Source organism: Rhodnius prolixus, unplaced genomic scaffold (assembly GCF_049639745.1).
Source record: "Rhodnius prolixus isolate KJV_2025 unplaced genomic scaffold, Rpr scaffold_7, whole genome shotgun sequence".
NCBI classification, from domain to species: Eukaryota; Metazoa; Arthropoda; class Insecta; order Hemiptera; family Reduviidae; genus Rhodnius; species Rhodnius prolixus.
In genome coordinates, this window is record NW_027411582.1 from 40,233,057 (window position 1) to 40,249,937 (window position 16,881).

At 30.0% G+C, this 16,881-nt stretch overlaps 1 protein-coding gene across 2 annotated transcripts in view; it reads right to left on the reverse strand.

Annotated features, from left to right (window-relative positions):
• Positions 1-4,717: 4,717 nt before the first annotated feature.
• Positions 4,718-16,881, reverse strand: part of LOC141447623 (caspase-2-like) — a 59,507-nt gene continuing 47,343 nt past the window's right edge. Inside the window, exons 4-9 of one of the 2 annotated variants that reach the window (XM_074115364.1) lie at positions 9,967-10,096; positions 9,716-9,892; positions 8,731-8,969; positions 7,371-7,474; positions 6,819-6,925; positions 4,718-6,119 (exon numbers count right to left, since the gene is read on the reverse strand). In XM_074115364.1, the coding sequence (XP_073971465.1) occupies positions 5,982-6,119; positions 6,819-6,925; positions 7,371-7,474; positions 8,731-8,969; positions 9,716-9,892; positions 9,967-10,096 (895 nt within the window). In that variant the 3' untranslated portion in view covers positions 4,718-5,981. Of the gene's footprint in view, positions 6,120-6,818; positions 6,926-7,370; positions 7,475-8,730; positions 8,979-9,715; positions 9,893-9,966; positions 10,097-16,881 lie in introns of both variants that reach the window. The other variant, XM_074115363.1, reaches the window with a different exon arrangement.

Sequence of the window (16,881 nt, forward strand, 5' to 3'; positions counted from 1 at the left end):
TGTATTTCACCGCCGCCGGCGATATTCTTATAGCAATGGCCGAAAAGTCCAACACTTGATGATTTGTATTCAATTAAGGGCTATCAAATAAGTGTACTCTGAATCACGACCTTGTGTGTAACTAGCCAATCATTCTCAACCAACTGCAATCACTGGTGAACAATTTAAGTAATATACTAGTTCAAAGTTATGTTCTAGTCCTACGAGGTTTGTAGTTAGGTACCTTTAGCCAAGTCTTGGCTATTTAATAAGCCATCAGCCAAGAAATTCCATTCGGTCTCTAAAAATTTAATTTAATCTAAAGCTGTTTAAATTTCAATTTTAGATATAAATACCTACTTTTTGAGTTATAAAATTAATTGTTGCCAAAAGTTTTAATATTAGCGGATAAAATTGTATAAATTATTAAATACCTACTACAAAATAGACTGAAGACAGTTCTTACTTCTCTTAACCAAATCATGAGGAATTATCGCATTCTTGTTTTATGCTCCCCTAAATTAGAAATAGTAGTTTTTTAGCAAAACTTTTATTGTAATTGACAATAAATGTGTGGTACAGATTATGTAGTTTTAGATTATTGAATCGATAATTCAATTTTTTATTTTTCTCCAAAACAGCGGAACGATTTTCTTTAAACTAAGTCTACTATTTGTAGCTCCATAACTTTTTACTTTCTGTTCATATAAGGTTCTTTTAGTTGAAGGGTGCGCTATATTTTCCTCTCTAGTGCCATTTAAGGACTCAAACCTGTATAATATTAAGAGAAAATAAATAGCAAGTAATAAATTTGACTGAACAGAATTTTCAGTTTCTATGGTTTTTCTTCATGATTTTCTTGAAACTTTGCACACTACATAATTTAAGTCTGTTACTTTAATTTGAAACATTCTTTCAGGAATTGTTATTTATGAAGAGTACTTTAAAAGGGTAAAGTAAAACTAGTGACACAGAACAGTAGCTTTTGACCCCGCAAGGAATAGTAACGTCGGAAAGAGACAAGTGTCTGGTATAGTGGCAGCAGTATGGCATTAGGAGAGGGGACGCCTTTTCCCACTTTTAGATGGACTTGGAAGCGGAATTTACACATTAAACGCTATGATTGCCAATTCAGTGCAACGCCAGTTCACTAACTCTACATGCAAGTCATTCTGCATCCATTCTACCAATCGCGCCGCATCGATCCTTTGCTTCGGAATTGTTAATTCTTATACAAACATCCATTTTTAATTAAGACATAAATTAAGTTTGATTTGGTATTTGTTTATTAGAATACTGTCTTATCTTTATTACTGTTTATTACTTATCTTTCCTCATTCATCAACACATCGCCATTCCCACTGAGCCCTCACTTTCCTCTAAATGCGTTTTCAGTACATTGTGTGATGCGAGCTTCTATTAAAATGTCTAAAATAAGTTTGCAATTTCTAAGCAAAATTCTGTAAAAATAGACTATCAGAAGTATGAAGTACCACTTTGGTTTGAAACTGTTTTTTGAGACAATGCAGTTTTCAGTGAAGTTTTGTTGTTGCGTTATTTTTCTATCAACACTATCCTTTTACAATGGAGAATGTTTAATGTTGTGGTCGTTAGCTTTATAATACTAATTCTAAGTTTTAAGAAAACCCAATTACATCAATTGTGACAAGACAAAGTTGTGTAAGCGTTCGCACCAATTTTTTCAATTAAAGTTAGTTAAAACAGTTTTTAAACAAATTTGAACAGTCACATTATCGGAACATATTTTCTTACCACTCACGGATGTACCATTTAAAATAAAAATTTTTAAAAAAAACCGCTAGAAGTACATGCAGCATAGTTGTTTGATTTCTGTATAAGGCAGTGAAAATTGTCAGAATCCAGAAATATTGGGTTTAATAATTAGTGTTTAAATAATAAATATATAATATGTCAGACATATTATATTTCCTGCATGCAATTAAGCGTTTTTTAAGAGAGTAAAGACAAGCCCTTCCACTTTGCAAACTGCACATAAATATTCTTTTATCTCGACTAATATTATTGAATAACCATTACGAACAATCTATTTTCCCCCTTTTTCTTTCGTATACCTCCAATGTCTAAAGTAGTTTCCATGTTCTGAGGTAAATAACAATGTTCTATGTAAGATAAATCATGGCATAAAATAACTGAAGTGGAACTGGATACAATTATTAAATATTAAGTAGGTAGTAATGCATGAATGCACTTTAATGGAAATGAGTGCATCTAAGAAAGTTAATCATAAAATGTTTATCTCACGGAGAAGTTAATCATAAATTTGATAGGTGCAGGAAAGAGAATTGCATTTTCGTTTAATGAGGTGTAATAAGTAATAAAACCAACTAGAATGCGGTTACATTAATTACGCAAACCACTAGTAATGAGATTGACAGCCTGCTCAATCAATGCCTACACAGATAGCTGATGCATGCAACTATTTGGATTTAAGGAAAAATCCAAGAAGAAATACTATCCGATGGATGGCACTAGGAAGATTGTTTCGAGAACGAAGCCTCCATGAAGTGAGGCCTTGTCTAAGTAGCTTTACCTTACTAAGATGGGATTAGCAGGGTATTCCCAGAAAGCCTAGTGTTGAAGAAGGATACATTTTTTTTGGGAGGGTTGTTCCCTATTTCCTGGGACTTCTAGAAAACCAGTTGTGGGGCGGACTATCTTCCAATACGGTTTTTTTTGCATCAGGAAGTGATTATCCCTAGTTACTGCACCCCGCCTCACTGGTTTCTCCCAAGATTATAAAAATATTTTGAACTAAACTTAGACCTTTTGGGGGTTGTTAATGTACTAAATTGAAGTCCTTTGGCGATGTAGTTTTCAAGAAATTCGTGGAAAATGCATTCAGGAAATTTGCACATCCGCCAATTCAAAGTTGGGATTTCATCTAATACTCTACCATAATTATAAGACAGCTGATAATGTTTCGAGAAATCGGACTTCCAAGAAAATCTTTAAATAGAAATGACGTGTTTATCTTCCTTATTTTAAAGTTTAGTGATCCCGTTATTTCAATTTCAACGTTTAAAATTTTGTTTAGTTGCGCCAGTGGGAATTAAATTAAACTTTGTCATGCGGTTTTGAACTCTTTTAAACTTGTGACGAACTTCGAAAGTACTTTGGGCGCTTATAGGTTTTAAGATATTTAATAGCTTTAATTCTTGAGTTGCGGAAGGACATACATATGTACATTCTTTGTACATTCACCAATCATGATTAAACTATCAAGAAAGGTAAATTAAAAAAGGGAACCGGTTTAAACAGCAATTGACAAGTTATCCCTATAATTTTAGTTCTACTTTCAGCTGTTTTTGTTTGACATAATGTTCACAGCAATAATATTCGTTCATGCACTTATAAAAAAAATCGACTTCAACGTCTCTCAAGTAGGCTAACCATTACAATAATGTAAAAGTGTACCTTACCATGAAATCTTAATACCAAAAGGAAGCGTAACCCAACCATTTTCTAGGAAATTATTGCCAACAGTCATACAGTTATGTGTTTGAATACCATTTAAGAAGTTTAGAATCATCTGGGCCAATTGCGAGAAAACGTCAAAAGAAAAAGTAAACTTACAAACACGGAATTTCAGCAACCCAAGCTACTTATATATCAGAGATTATATGAACATCTACATTATTCAGTAATAGCACATTGCAGGCAATTCTAATCACACTCTTACTTAAAAAGTAGAAAATATTCTCAGTAAAGAGGTTCCTGCGTTCAGGACTAATCAGCAATACTTTTTTTTTATCTGGCAATTACGACTTACTATGTGATATATTTGACATAATGTTAGAAGAAGATAAGAGCTAAGGATAAGCAACATCCTTCACCTCTTAATTCCTGAACTTAAACAATGTTGATATATTCTCATATACAAAATAAAAAATATTGCTTACAATAAATTTTGTTTAATAAATATTTATTTTTACAGTTACAAGGAATACTTGTATGTGAATTGGTGCTTGGAAGATTTCAATCTAACTTGCGATCAGCTGATAAGTGGAAGTTAGTTATGTATCAATTGAAATATTTGTCTTTGTTTAAAGTTGTAACCTATTTAGGAGAGATAGGAAAAATTGTGTTTCTTTCTGAAAGAGAAAAAAATATGATTCTGTGACTGAATTAAATGCTCTGAACTCCTTCTTTGTGAATAATATTACTTTCTGGCTGAAGCTGTTAGTGGTAAAGTTATACACTGTTTGTCCAAGTGGACAAAATCCTACACCCTATGCTACCTAGCGGCATTTTTAGTAACTAAATTCATCTTGTTTTAATAAGCCGTCATCATAACAGTCGTTTTGTCTTGGTAAGTTGCTTTCACTATAAATTATAATATTATTAAATTATAATTTATAGCGTGTTTATCTTCGCATAAATTTTAAAATAAAGAAATAATATTAATAGAATTCATCCTAATAGAGCACCCCCACCTCTCCATAATTATTGACTTAGGGCCACTCTACAATAAAAAAGAAAATTCATACCTGGAAGAGTATTAAGCAAATAGCGTCACTTACTTCCTTTGGAGTACTTTGATATTTTCTAATAAGTTCTTAGCTTAAAAAAAGAGTAAGTATTACGGTTATGTTTTCTGTTAAAAATCTTGAAGCTGCAGCTTAAAGTCAATTTTAGAAGAGAACATTTTCTTTTTTAAGTTTTCCAATAGAACGATAGGTTTAAATAAAACTCAGTATGCAATAAAAATCTGAATATTGGCAACATATACAGTACAATATTTTCAATATATACAATATATAATGTATACTGTATTGGCAATATACAAACGAGATGCATAGCACACATATTTTTTTTTTAAATATTTGTTTACATCTGCAAATAAACTTTTTTTTGCAAGAATAAGAACATTGTGAGGCACAATCTAAGACCGCTGTTAAGCCTTTAAAGAGTTTGGTTGAGGCTGTTTCGTTAGTTATTTAAGAACTGTTCATTCCGTTCCAATTCTAGTAGTTCCAAAAAGTTTTCTTTCGAGTAGAATGCAATATTAAAACACTCGGAATGACTTGTTTTTTTGCTTCAATCATTATATGATGGTCAGATATGTTCACCTTCACACATGGTTTTCACTCCGAACAATTTCTTTTGAATAACGATGTATTTACAAATTTTTTATCATACTACTGATATTATAAAATAAGTCTAAAAATCCCACCCTAGTAAAAGCTCGACGATTTGGTTGAAAGTATTACATTCTGAATTAATTCGCAAAAAAATTACGAATAATTTTTAAGGCAAACATCTTTCACTATAAATTTACATAGTAAAGTAATCGAACTGAAAAAAGTAGAAAAAATATGGAGTCGCAAAATTGTAAAGGTAACTCTTTCTTCTAAAAAAAAAAATTACCTTAACTTTTTCTTAAATCTGATTTAAAAAAGGCACTTGGTTTCAGAAGTGAATTTTTTAACCACACACCCACACAAAACTGGTAAAGACCTTCAAAACTGACTTTATCTTACAAAATTTGCTTTAACTGTTTTTCTACTTAATCCGAAATGTTGAAACGTACATAATTTTTGCTCACACTATTCTTTAAACATCGAATTAATGTAATGTTTAATTTAAATAATTTTCTGGTAAAATTCGTTTTGGAAATTTTGAGGTGTTAAAGAGTTCGTATAAGTCAACAATTTGAGAATCGTGGTAAGAGAAAGTCGTGTGAGTGACAGCCAATTTTTATAAAAATATCGCTCATTACAAAATAACTCGAATGTATCGTAGTATACAGTTTTAGGTTCGAATTTCTTTAACTGACATTAAAAGTTTGCGTTAATAATTAATTTAAAAAAAGAAGATGCAAGATTAATCTAAGCGAGACAATCACTCGACTTTTCACCGATTCCCCTGCTAAAGTTAACGTCTTCTTCTCAGTGAATCAAATAAAAAAAATTAAAAAGAATTGTAAATATTTAAACGTTAAATTAGCATGGGTAACATTTTTATAAAGCTTGCATTTCAAAAATCTGTTTACGTTCTTCTTCAGTCACAGGTGTAAAATAGAATTTCTTATCAAATCCAATTGAGGTGAAGTTGAGAAATAAATGTGCATCGCTCTTAGACTTCAAGTTTCTGTTTACCTGAAAATATAGTTCAAAGAATTAGAATGATTCAATAGAAACTAAGTTAAACTCAATAGTTTAATCGAATATTCATTTAATTGTCAGTTTTATGAACAAGAAAAAATGAGACAGTTTTATTTTGGCAAATTATTTTTTTTATTTTAATCAATGGTTGGGCGTGTAAAAAATCGTGAATTGAAAAGAGTGTGAATGAAAATTTAACATTTACTTATATAGAATGCTATATTTTTTATTTTTAGAAGTCAGAAAAGGGATGACATCATTAGACGGCTAGTTTTCTTAAAAAAAAAAAAGTGAAAAAAAAATCAAAGTTTGTTATTTATTAACGTTTTTTTCGTGCAGTTTTTGACTGTCAACCCTCATACAAATGTCAGTCCTACATGATAATTTTAATTACCCAGAAAATTATCAAAACTTCTGTCATCCGCTACACTTCTAAAGATAATTCTATCGTTAATGGGGGAAATAGAAATGGTCTTTTCCAGCGTGAAAACTTGCACTGTTCACAACTGATAGCCAAATGAATAAATTTCTGAAACGTTCAGTGCTGTTGCACACACTTTAAAGTGTTTTTTCCCCTAATATTTCGATCGAAAATATTTTGATTTACTTGATACTAATGTATTTTTAACAGAATTAGAATAATTGTAATCAATGGTATGGTCTGCATGAAAACAGAGAATGCGATGTACTTACTTCCTGCAATATGGTGACAACATCTTTGCTCCTCCAGTTACATACTAGCACAGAGCTTAACTCCTCGATTAAAAATTTAGTCCACAGATACTCTATTGGTTGGCATCCTGTAAATTGATTTTCTGTACAATTTGTGCGACCATTAATGAAACATCTTTTTAAACAAATCTGGTGGGGGGGCCCTCAAATGATTTTCTCAAATTGTAATTCACCATGCACCATGTAAAGCCCCTTTAGGCACGTTAGAGTTACCCTGAAGAAAAACCTTTTTTAAGTATTTGATTTTTAGAGAGTTCGGAAAAAGAAAAACAACAAGGTCTTCGAAATTTTCATCACAAAACTAAATCTATCGCAAATAAAAGAACTCTATAACTTAATGCCTCATTCGATGTCTGAGTCGCAGGACCCGAAATGTTCAAATACTTCAGAAGAACCTAAATGCCATATTCCTAAATGAGCTGTTTGTTAGTATTGCGAGGAAAAGTAAAAAGAAAGTCAACTCAGTTATAAATAGTAAATACTTCACTTCAAATGAGAGAGTTTTTCAGTTACCTGGAAAGTTGGAGAACACAGTCATCAGATCAGAATTTCTTGGGTAAGAGACAAATTTTTTTCCATCCGTTTGAATTGCCTGATCTTTAATCAAATCTTCACCGCTAAACATATACAACTGTTTTTTAATTGATTTTATAAATTTTCAATATAATTAAATAAATAAAAAATTGAAGAAGCAGTTATGAAAAAGTTGAATCTATAAATTTTATTTTAATATCATTATCCTTTTTGAGGAGCAGTCAATACAATTATTTAGACAAATTTCTTTTTTTATCCCGACTTTTCGGCAAATTATTGCCTCCTTCAGGGTATTTATAAATTTGTAGAGTTATATCTTCGAGTTATACCTTTCGCTACATCATCATAACTGTTTCCAACTGTTGCCAGCTGTTATACGTCTTTAAAATGCGAAGAACTGTCGGTGCTAATAAAGAAGGTGGGAAGCCTCATAACGGAAATCGCACGACATTCGGGCTGAAATTACCCTTCGGTGCTTAGAGTAAGAAACTTAACGTCCAGCTGTCTGTTCTTAAAATGAAGACCTTATGAAAGTAATCAATGCAAAGATCGTCGCCCTTCATAGCTACACCACGTTGCACAGCTTTGTTCAGTCTTCCCACTGCCTATTTCAAAGGCTATTAATGACGACTTTAATGTGCTACAAAGATATCATTAGGTCAACCATGGAACTACTTTATTTTTGGTGAGGAGACCAGCTTTTCTGAGGGGAAATAAAAAAAAATTAACGGTAAGAAAGTTCCGGGTTTAAAGGCGCCATTTTGAGTTCTCAGTACTTGTTATAGACGCGTTAATCTAATGTTACCGTATAGCATAAGTATGTTGATTGCCTCAATAGTTAAATTTACCTTTGCTCTTTATTCAATGTAGATCATTGGTACATCGGTGAAATCTTAAGACCGCTTGGATAAGCTTATTGAACGCTTATACTGGGCCAACTTTCAACAAGACAATGTTCGACCACATATTGCAACAACTTGATTTTCTTATCTCAACAAGAGCACTAAGAAATTTTTCTTACGCCATCTTCCGATTTAAAGTTAATAGAACATGTATTATAGGTAGTCTTAAGAATTGTCCTCAACTAGCTATCAACTCCACTTCCTCTCTAGCTGCCAATCCTGGGATGAGATATCACAAGAACACATCAATCACGTCATTCGAAGTATGCCGTGATTTGTTAGAGTATCTATTGTTAACCCTATGGACGCATGATCAAACTTTTTCTTTAATAGTACACATTTTGTGGACGTTTGAAATCATTTACTTTATATTCTAGAAAGAAAATATAATTTATACACATATATATATTTTATTTAAATTATTCTAATTTAAATACCTGCAAGTAATAAACATAATAATCTTAGGCTTGCCGGCCAGTGCCTTACAGTTCATAGCGCTGAATTGGTCGATGATCCAATCGGAAGAGACTGTAACACCATCTTCAGCTACCACCTCAATCGCGAAAGATTGTAGTCTGTTCGCTGACAGCATTCCCGGCTTTTGGCCATGACTCATTACAATCAATACAACTGAATTTTTTGGCTGCCCATCTTTGCAGAAGTCTTCTATAAAGTTCTGAAAAGACTATGGGAATGGAACAATTATTTAATTAAATTTTTCTACACTTGTGACAAACAGGGGACGATAATTAAATGGAAAAAAATGTAGTTTAATTGTAAAAAAAATGTTTCGCTCAGTGTAACTGGGATATCCTCCGCCACGGTATGTCAAATTACGTACCGCTGAATTCTATAAATGTTCATTAACCATTAAGTTAATGAGGTTGAAGAAAACTTTTAGGCCTTCAAGAAAAAAAACAGAAACTGAAAAATCTATTCAAAAAAGTAGAAATAAATCAGGACTTACATTTCACTGAAATTACACTTTAAAAGAGAAAAATTCACTAACTTCATTTTCCAGAAGGCCCTAAAGTAATTTTCCAGGATAATTTTTAAATCAAAGATTTAGATCTAAATGTGAATAATTAATATACCAATTTTAAAGAAAATCGAAGAAGGCGTTTTAAAGGAAATTTGAAACGAACAACAAAATTAAGTCATTAAATTGATTTAGATCAAAACCTTATTGCCGCATCCTCTGTTAATACCTAAGCGAAATAAAAAATGTGATTTGTGCTTTAGAGTTAAGATGCTAAATTACAGAGTAGAGAGAGCGGTCATTTTTTCGGATACAAAATTGACGAAAACTCAAATTGGGAAAACTGTCAGAAGGCTAGATTTCCTTCAAGAGGAGTGAGTGAAAATAAGAATGGAACAAGCTGGGCTTCTCCAGCAATTCACTAAAAACAGGAGTAAAACTACCTGTTGATTGACATTAAGGGCTAGAGACACTTTGAACCCAAAGAACTCGCCAATTTCTTTTAATTTTCTAACATTTTCCAAAGAGCCAACTCGCTTGTCTTGTAGAATAATACCATTGAATTCTTCAATGTTTATTATAATCCAGTGGCCTCTAGGCAAACGTCTCATTGGATAGTTCTGAAATGTAACTTTAATTAAAACGTCATAAATTAAAAGACTTTCAACAGCTTTCTTTCGTTTTCATTACATACCTCTGATTGCTGCTCGGTCAAACTATCAGGGTTGTTATTTTGTCTTTGACTGTTTAATTTATTTTCTTTGCTTCCACAAATTCCATCGCCTTGTAATTGAGAATTAAAGTCCACATTATTATTGATGCACCTTTTTTGGCATTAATAAACATATGAATTCTAAATAATTATTTTTTTTTTAAATATATAGAATGTTTCAGAGTTAAGTGTTCTAACTGAAAATATGAATTTAGGACCTCAAAACAAGAAAAAAATTTCCTCCGAAGGAATGCCCGTTAACGTTTTGTTAATGAGATATTCACGTCTAAAAATTTTAGAACGAATGATAAATTGATTGTGAAACTGCTAAAATCACCTTGTGTCTCTAACTGCACATACCAATATTGACATTTTACGGAATAATACCATCCGGGATTTGCACTGAGGACTTTCTAAATAATAACTCTTTTTCAACAACATTTTATCAGTTTGACGCTTTTACAGAATTTGCATCATTATACATCGCATTTATTCTAACAGTGAATATGCCGATATGGTGTTTGTGTATGGTTCTTGCAATGCTGCCCGTCGTAAATATTGCGTGCGATTTCCGAATAAAAGATTACCATAAAAGAATATTTTAAGGTCCACATTTCAACGTCTTAGAGCAACTGGCGGATAGATTTTGTTTATATTTTATATATATCTGCATATGGAGACTAGTATTACCCACAATTATGGAACTTCTAGTAAAAATCTATCGAGCAGAAAACGAGATATTTAGGGGTAAAGTTTGATTCTGTTGTGTAAAATGAAAACATTAACTTCAAATATCTCGAAAACTACTCGACAGATTTTGTTTATATTTTACCTGTATACGGAGACTATTATTGTCTATAATTGTGTAAATTTTAATAAAAACAAAATCTATCGAGTAGTTTTCGAGATATTTGAAGTTAAATTTTTCACTTTATAGAACAGAAACAAACTTTAACCCAAAATATCTTGTTTTCTGCGCAACAGATTTTTACTAAAATTTACACAATTATAGACAATAGTAGTCTCCATATATAGGTTAAATATAAACAATATGTATCGTGTAAATTTCGAGATATTTGAAGTTAAATTTTTCACTTTATAGAATAAAAACGAAGTTAACCCCTAAATTTCGCGTTTTCTGTTCAATAGATTTTTACAAAATTTTAAACAATTAGAGAAAATAGTAGTCACCATATGCAGGAAAAATATAAACAAAATTTATCGAGTAGTTTTAGAGATATTTGAAGTTAAAGTTTTCACTGTATAGAAACAAACTTAAACCCTAAATGTCTTGTTTTCTGCACGATACATTTTTACTAAAATTTACACAACTATAGACAATAGTAGTCTCTGTATACAGGTAAAATATAAACAAAATCTATCGAGTAGTTATCAAGATATTTGAAGTTAAACTTTTTACTGTTTAAAACGGAACCAAACTTTAACCCTAAATATCTCGTATTCTGCTAGAAAGATTTTTACTAAAATTAACACAATTATAGTCAATAGTAGTCTTCATATACTGGTAAAATATAAACAAAATCTATCGAGTAGTTTTCGAGAAATTTGAAGTTAAAGTTTTTACTGTGTAAAACGGCACCAATCTTTAACCCTAAATATCTCGTTTTCTGCTAGACAGATTATTACTAAAATTTACACAATTATATACAATAGTAGTCTACATATGCAGGTAAAATATAAACAATATCTATCAAGTAGTTTTCGAGATATTTGGAGTTAAAGTTATCACTTTATAGAATAGAAACGAAGTTTACCCCTAAATATCGCGTTTTCTGTTTAATAGATTTTTACTAAAATTTAAACAATTATAGACAATAGTAGTCTCCATATGCAGGAAAAATATAAACAAAACCTATGGAGTAGTTTTCGTGATATTTAAATTTAAAGCTTTCACTTTAAAGAACAAAATCAAACTTTACCCCTATATATCTCGTTTTCTGCTCGAAAGACTTTTACTAAAAGTTACACAATTATAGAGTAGTAGTATCCATACGCAGGTAAAATATAAACAAAATCTATCGAGTAGTTTTAGAGATATTTGAAGTTAAAGTTTTCACCTTATAGAACAGAAACAAACTTAAACCCTAAATGCCTTGTTTTCTGCACGATAGATTTTTACTAAGATTTACACAATTATAGACAATAGTAGTCTCTGTATACAGGTAAAATATAAACAAAATCTATGGAGTAGTTTTCAAGATATTTCAAGTTAAACTTTTATCTGTTTAAAACCGAACCAAACTTTAACCCTAAATATCTCGTTTTCTGCTAGAAAGATTTTTACTAAAATTAACACAATTATAGTCAATAGTAGTCTTCATATACTGGTAAAATATAAACAAAATCTATCGAGTAGTTTTCGAGAAATTTGAAGTTAAAGTTTTTACTGTGTAAAACGGCACCAACCTTTAACCCTAAATATCTCGTTTTCTGCTAGACAGATTATTACTAAAATTTACACAATTATATACAATAGTAGTCTACATATGCAGGTAAAATATAAACAATATCTATCAAGTAGTTTTCGAGATATTTGGAGTTAAAGTTATCACTTTATAGAATAGAAACGAAGTTTACCCCTAAATATCGCGTTTTCTGTTTAATAGATTTTTACTAAAATTTAAACAATTATAGACAATAGTAGTCTCCATATGCAGGAAAAATATAAACAAAACCTATGGAGTAGTTTTCGTGATATTTAAATTTAAAGCTTTCACTTTAAAGAACAAAATCAAACTTTACCCCTATATATCTCGTTTTCTGCTCGAAAGACTTTTACTAAAAGTTACACAATTATAGAGTAGTAGTATCCATACGCAGGTAAAATATAAACAAAATCTATCGAGTAGTTTTAGAGATATTTGAAGTTAAAGTTTTCACCTTATAGAACAGAAACAAACTTAAACCCTAAATGCCTTGTTTTCTGCACGATAGATTTTTACTAAGATTTACACAATTATAGACAATAGTAGTCTCTGTATACAGGTAAAATATAAACAAAATCTATGGAGTAGTTTTCAAGATATTTCAAGTTAAACTTTTATCTGTTTAAAACCGAACCAAACTTTAACCCTAAATATCTCGTTTTCTGCTAGAAAGATTTTTACTAAAATTAACACAATTATAGTCAATAGTAGTCTTCATATACTGGTAAAATATAAACAAAATCTATCGAGTAGTTTTCGAGAAATTTGAAGTTAAAGTTTTTACTGTGTAAAACGGCACCAATCTTTAACCCTAAATATCTCGTTTTCTGCTAGACAGATTATTACTAAAATTTACACAATTATATACAATAGTAGTCTACATATGCAGGTAAAATATAAACAATATCTATCAAGTAGTTTTCGAGATATTTGGAGTTAAAGTTATCACTTTATAGAATAGAAACGAAGTTTACCCCTAAATATCGCGTTTTCTGTTTAATAGATTTTTACTAAAATTTAAACAATTATAGACAATAGTAGTCTCCATATGCAGGAAAAATATAAACAAAACCTATGGAGTAGTTTTCGTGATATTTAAATTTAAAGCTTTCACTTTAAAGAACAAAATCAAACTTTACCCCTATATATCTCGTTTTCTGCTCGAAAGACTTTTACTAAAAGTTACACAATTATAGAGTAGTAGTATCCATACGCAGGTAAAATATAAACAAAATCTATCGAGTAGTTTTAGAGATATTTGAAGTTAAAGTTTTCACCTTATAGAACAGAAACAAACTTAAACCCTAAATGCCTTGTTTTCTGCACGATAGATTTTTACTAAGATTTACACAATTATAGACAATAGTAGTCTCTGTATACAGGTAAAATATAAACAAAATCTATGGAGTAGTTTTCAAGATATTTCAAGTTAAACTTTTATCTGTTTAAAACCGAACCAAACTTTAACCCTAAATATCTCGTTTTCTGCTAGAAAGATTTTTACTAAAATTAACACAATTATAGTCAATAGTAGTCTTCATATACTGGTAAAATATAAAAAAAATCTATCCAGTAGTATTCGAGAAATTTGAAGTTAAAGATGTTACTGTTTAAAACGGCACCAATCTTTAACCCTAAATATCTCGTTTTCTGCTAGACAGATTATTACTAAAATTTACACAATTATATACAATAGTAGTCTACATATGCAGGTAAAATATAAACAATATCTATCAAGTAGTTTTCGAGATATTTGGAGTTAAAGTTTTCACTTTATAGAATAGAAACGAAGTTTACCCCTAAATATCGCGTTTTCTGTTTAATAGATTTTTACTAAAATTTAAACAATTATAGACAATAGTAGTCTCCATATGCAGGAAAAATATAAACAAAACCTATGGAGTAGTTTTCGTGATATTTAAATTTAAAGCTTTCACTTTAAAGAACAAAATCAAACTTTACCCCTATATATCTCGTTTTCTGCTCGAAAGACTTTTACTAAAAGTTACACAATTATAGAGTAGTAGTATCCATACGCAGGTAAAATATAAACAAAATCTATCGAGTAGTTTTAGAGATATTTGAAGTTAAAGTTTTCACCTTATAGAACAGAAACAAACTTAAACCCTAAATGCCTTGTTTTCTGCACGATAGATTTTTACTAAGATTTACACAATTATAGACAATAGTAGTCTCTGTATACAGGTAAAATATAAACAAAATCTATGGAGTAGTTTTCAAGATATTTCAAGTTAAACTTTTATCTGTTTAAAACCGAACCAAACTTTAACCCTAAATATCTCGTTTTCTGCTAGAAAGATTTTTACTAAAATTAACACAATTATAGTCAATAGTAGTCTTCATTTGCTGGTAAAATATAAAAAAAATCTATCCAGTAGTATTCGAGATATTTGAAGTTAAAGATGTTACTGTTTAAAACGGAACCAAACTTTAACCCTAAATATTTCATATTCATATTCTACTAGAAAGATTTTTACTAAAATTAACACAATTATCATATACTGGTAAAATATAAACAAAATCTATCGAGTAGTTTTCGAGAAATTTGACTGGTAAAATATCAACAAAATCTATCGAGTAGTTTTCGAGAAATTTGAAGTTAAAGTTTTTACTGTGTAAAACGGCACCAAACTTTAACCCTAAATATCTCGTTTTCTGCTAGATAGATTGTTACTAAAATTTACACATTTATATACAATACTAGTCTACATATGCAGGTAAAATATAAACAAAATCTATCGAGTAGTTCTCGAGATATTTGAAGTTAAACTTTTCACTTTATAGAACAGAAACAAATTTAAACCCTAAATATCTCGTTTTCTGCTAGATAGATTTTTACTAAAATTTACACAATTATATACAATAGTAGTCTCTATTTGCAGGTAAAATATAAACAAAATCTATAGAGTAGTTTTCGAGATATTTAAAGTTAAAGCTTTCACTTTAAAGAACAAAAACAAACTTTACCCCTATACATCTCGTTTCTTGCTCAATATATTTTTAATAATATTTACACCATTATAGACAATAGTAGTCTCCATATGCATGTAAAATATAAACAAAATCTATCGAGTAGTTTTCGAGATATTTGAAGTTAAAGTTTTCACTTTATAGAATAGAACCAAACTTTAACCCTAAATATCTCGTTTTCTGCTAGACAGATTATTACTAAAATTTACACAATTATATACAATAGTAGTCTACATATGCAGGTAAAATATAAACAATATCTATCAAGTAGTTTTCGAGATATTTGGAGTTAAAGTTTTCACTTTATAGAATAGAAACGAAGTTTACCCCTAAATATCGCGTTTTCGGTTTAATAGATTTTTACTAAAATTTAAACAATTATAGACAATAGTAGTCTCCATATGCAGGAAAAATATAAACAAAACCTATGGAGTAGTTTTCGAGATATTTAAATTTAAAGCTTTCACTTTAAAGAACAAAAACAAACTTTACCCCTATACATCTCGTTTCTTGCTCAATATATTTTTAATAATATTTACACCATTATAGACAATAGTAGTCTCCATTTGCCGGTAAAATATAAACAAAATCTATAGAGTAGTTCTCGAGATATTTGAAGTTAAAATTTTCACTTTATAGAACCGAAACCAACTTTACTCCTAAATATCTCGTTTCTTTCTCGACAGATTTTTACTAAAATTTATAAAATTATAGACAATAGTAGTCTCCATATGGAGGTAAAATATAAACAAAATCTATCGAGTAGTTTTCGAGATATTTGAAGTGAAAATTTTCACTTTATAAAACTGAAACAAATTTAAACCCTAAATATCTTGTTTACTGCACAACAGATTTTTACTACAATTTACACAATTATAGACAATAGTAGTCTCCATATGCATGTAAAATATAAACAAAATCTATCGAGTAGTTTTCGAGATATTTGAAGTGAAAATTTTCACTTTATAGAACAGAAACAAATTTAAACCCTAAATATCTTGTTTACTGCACAACAGATTTTTACTACAATTTACACAATTATAGACAATAGTAGTCTCCATATGCAGGTAAAATATAAACAAAATCTATCGAGTAGTTTTTGAGATATTTGAAGTTAAAGTTTTTACTGCGTAAAACGGAACTAAATTTTAACCCTAAATGTCTCATTTTCTGCACGACCGATTTTTACTAAAATTTACACGATCATATACAATAGTTGGCTCCATATGCAGGTAAAATATAAACAAAATCAATCGAGTATTTTTCGAGAAATTTGAAGTTAAATTTTCACTTCATAGAACAGAAACAAACTTTAACCCTAAATATCTCGTTTTCTGCTAGATAGATTTTTACTAAAATTAACACAATTATAGTGAATAGTAGTCTTCATATACTGGTAAAATATAAACAAAATCTATCGAGTAGTTTTCGAGAAATTTGAAGTTAAAGTTTTTACTGT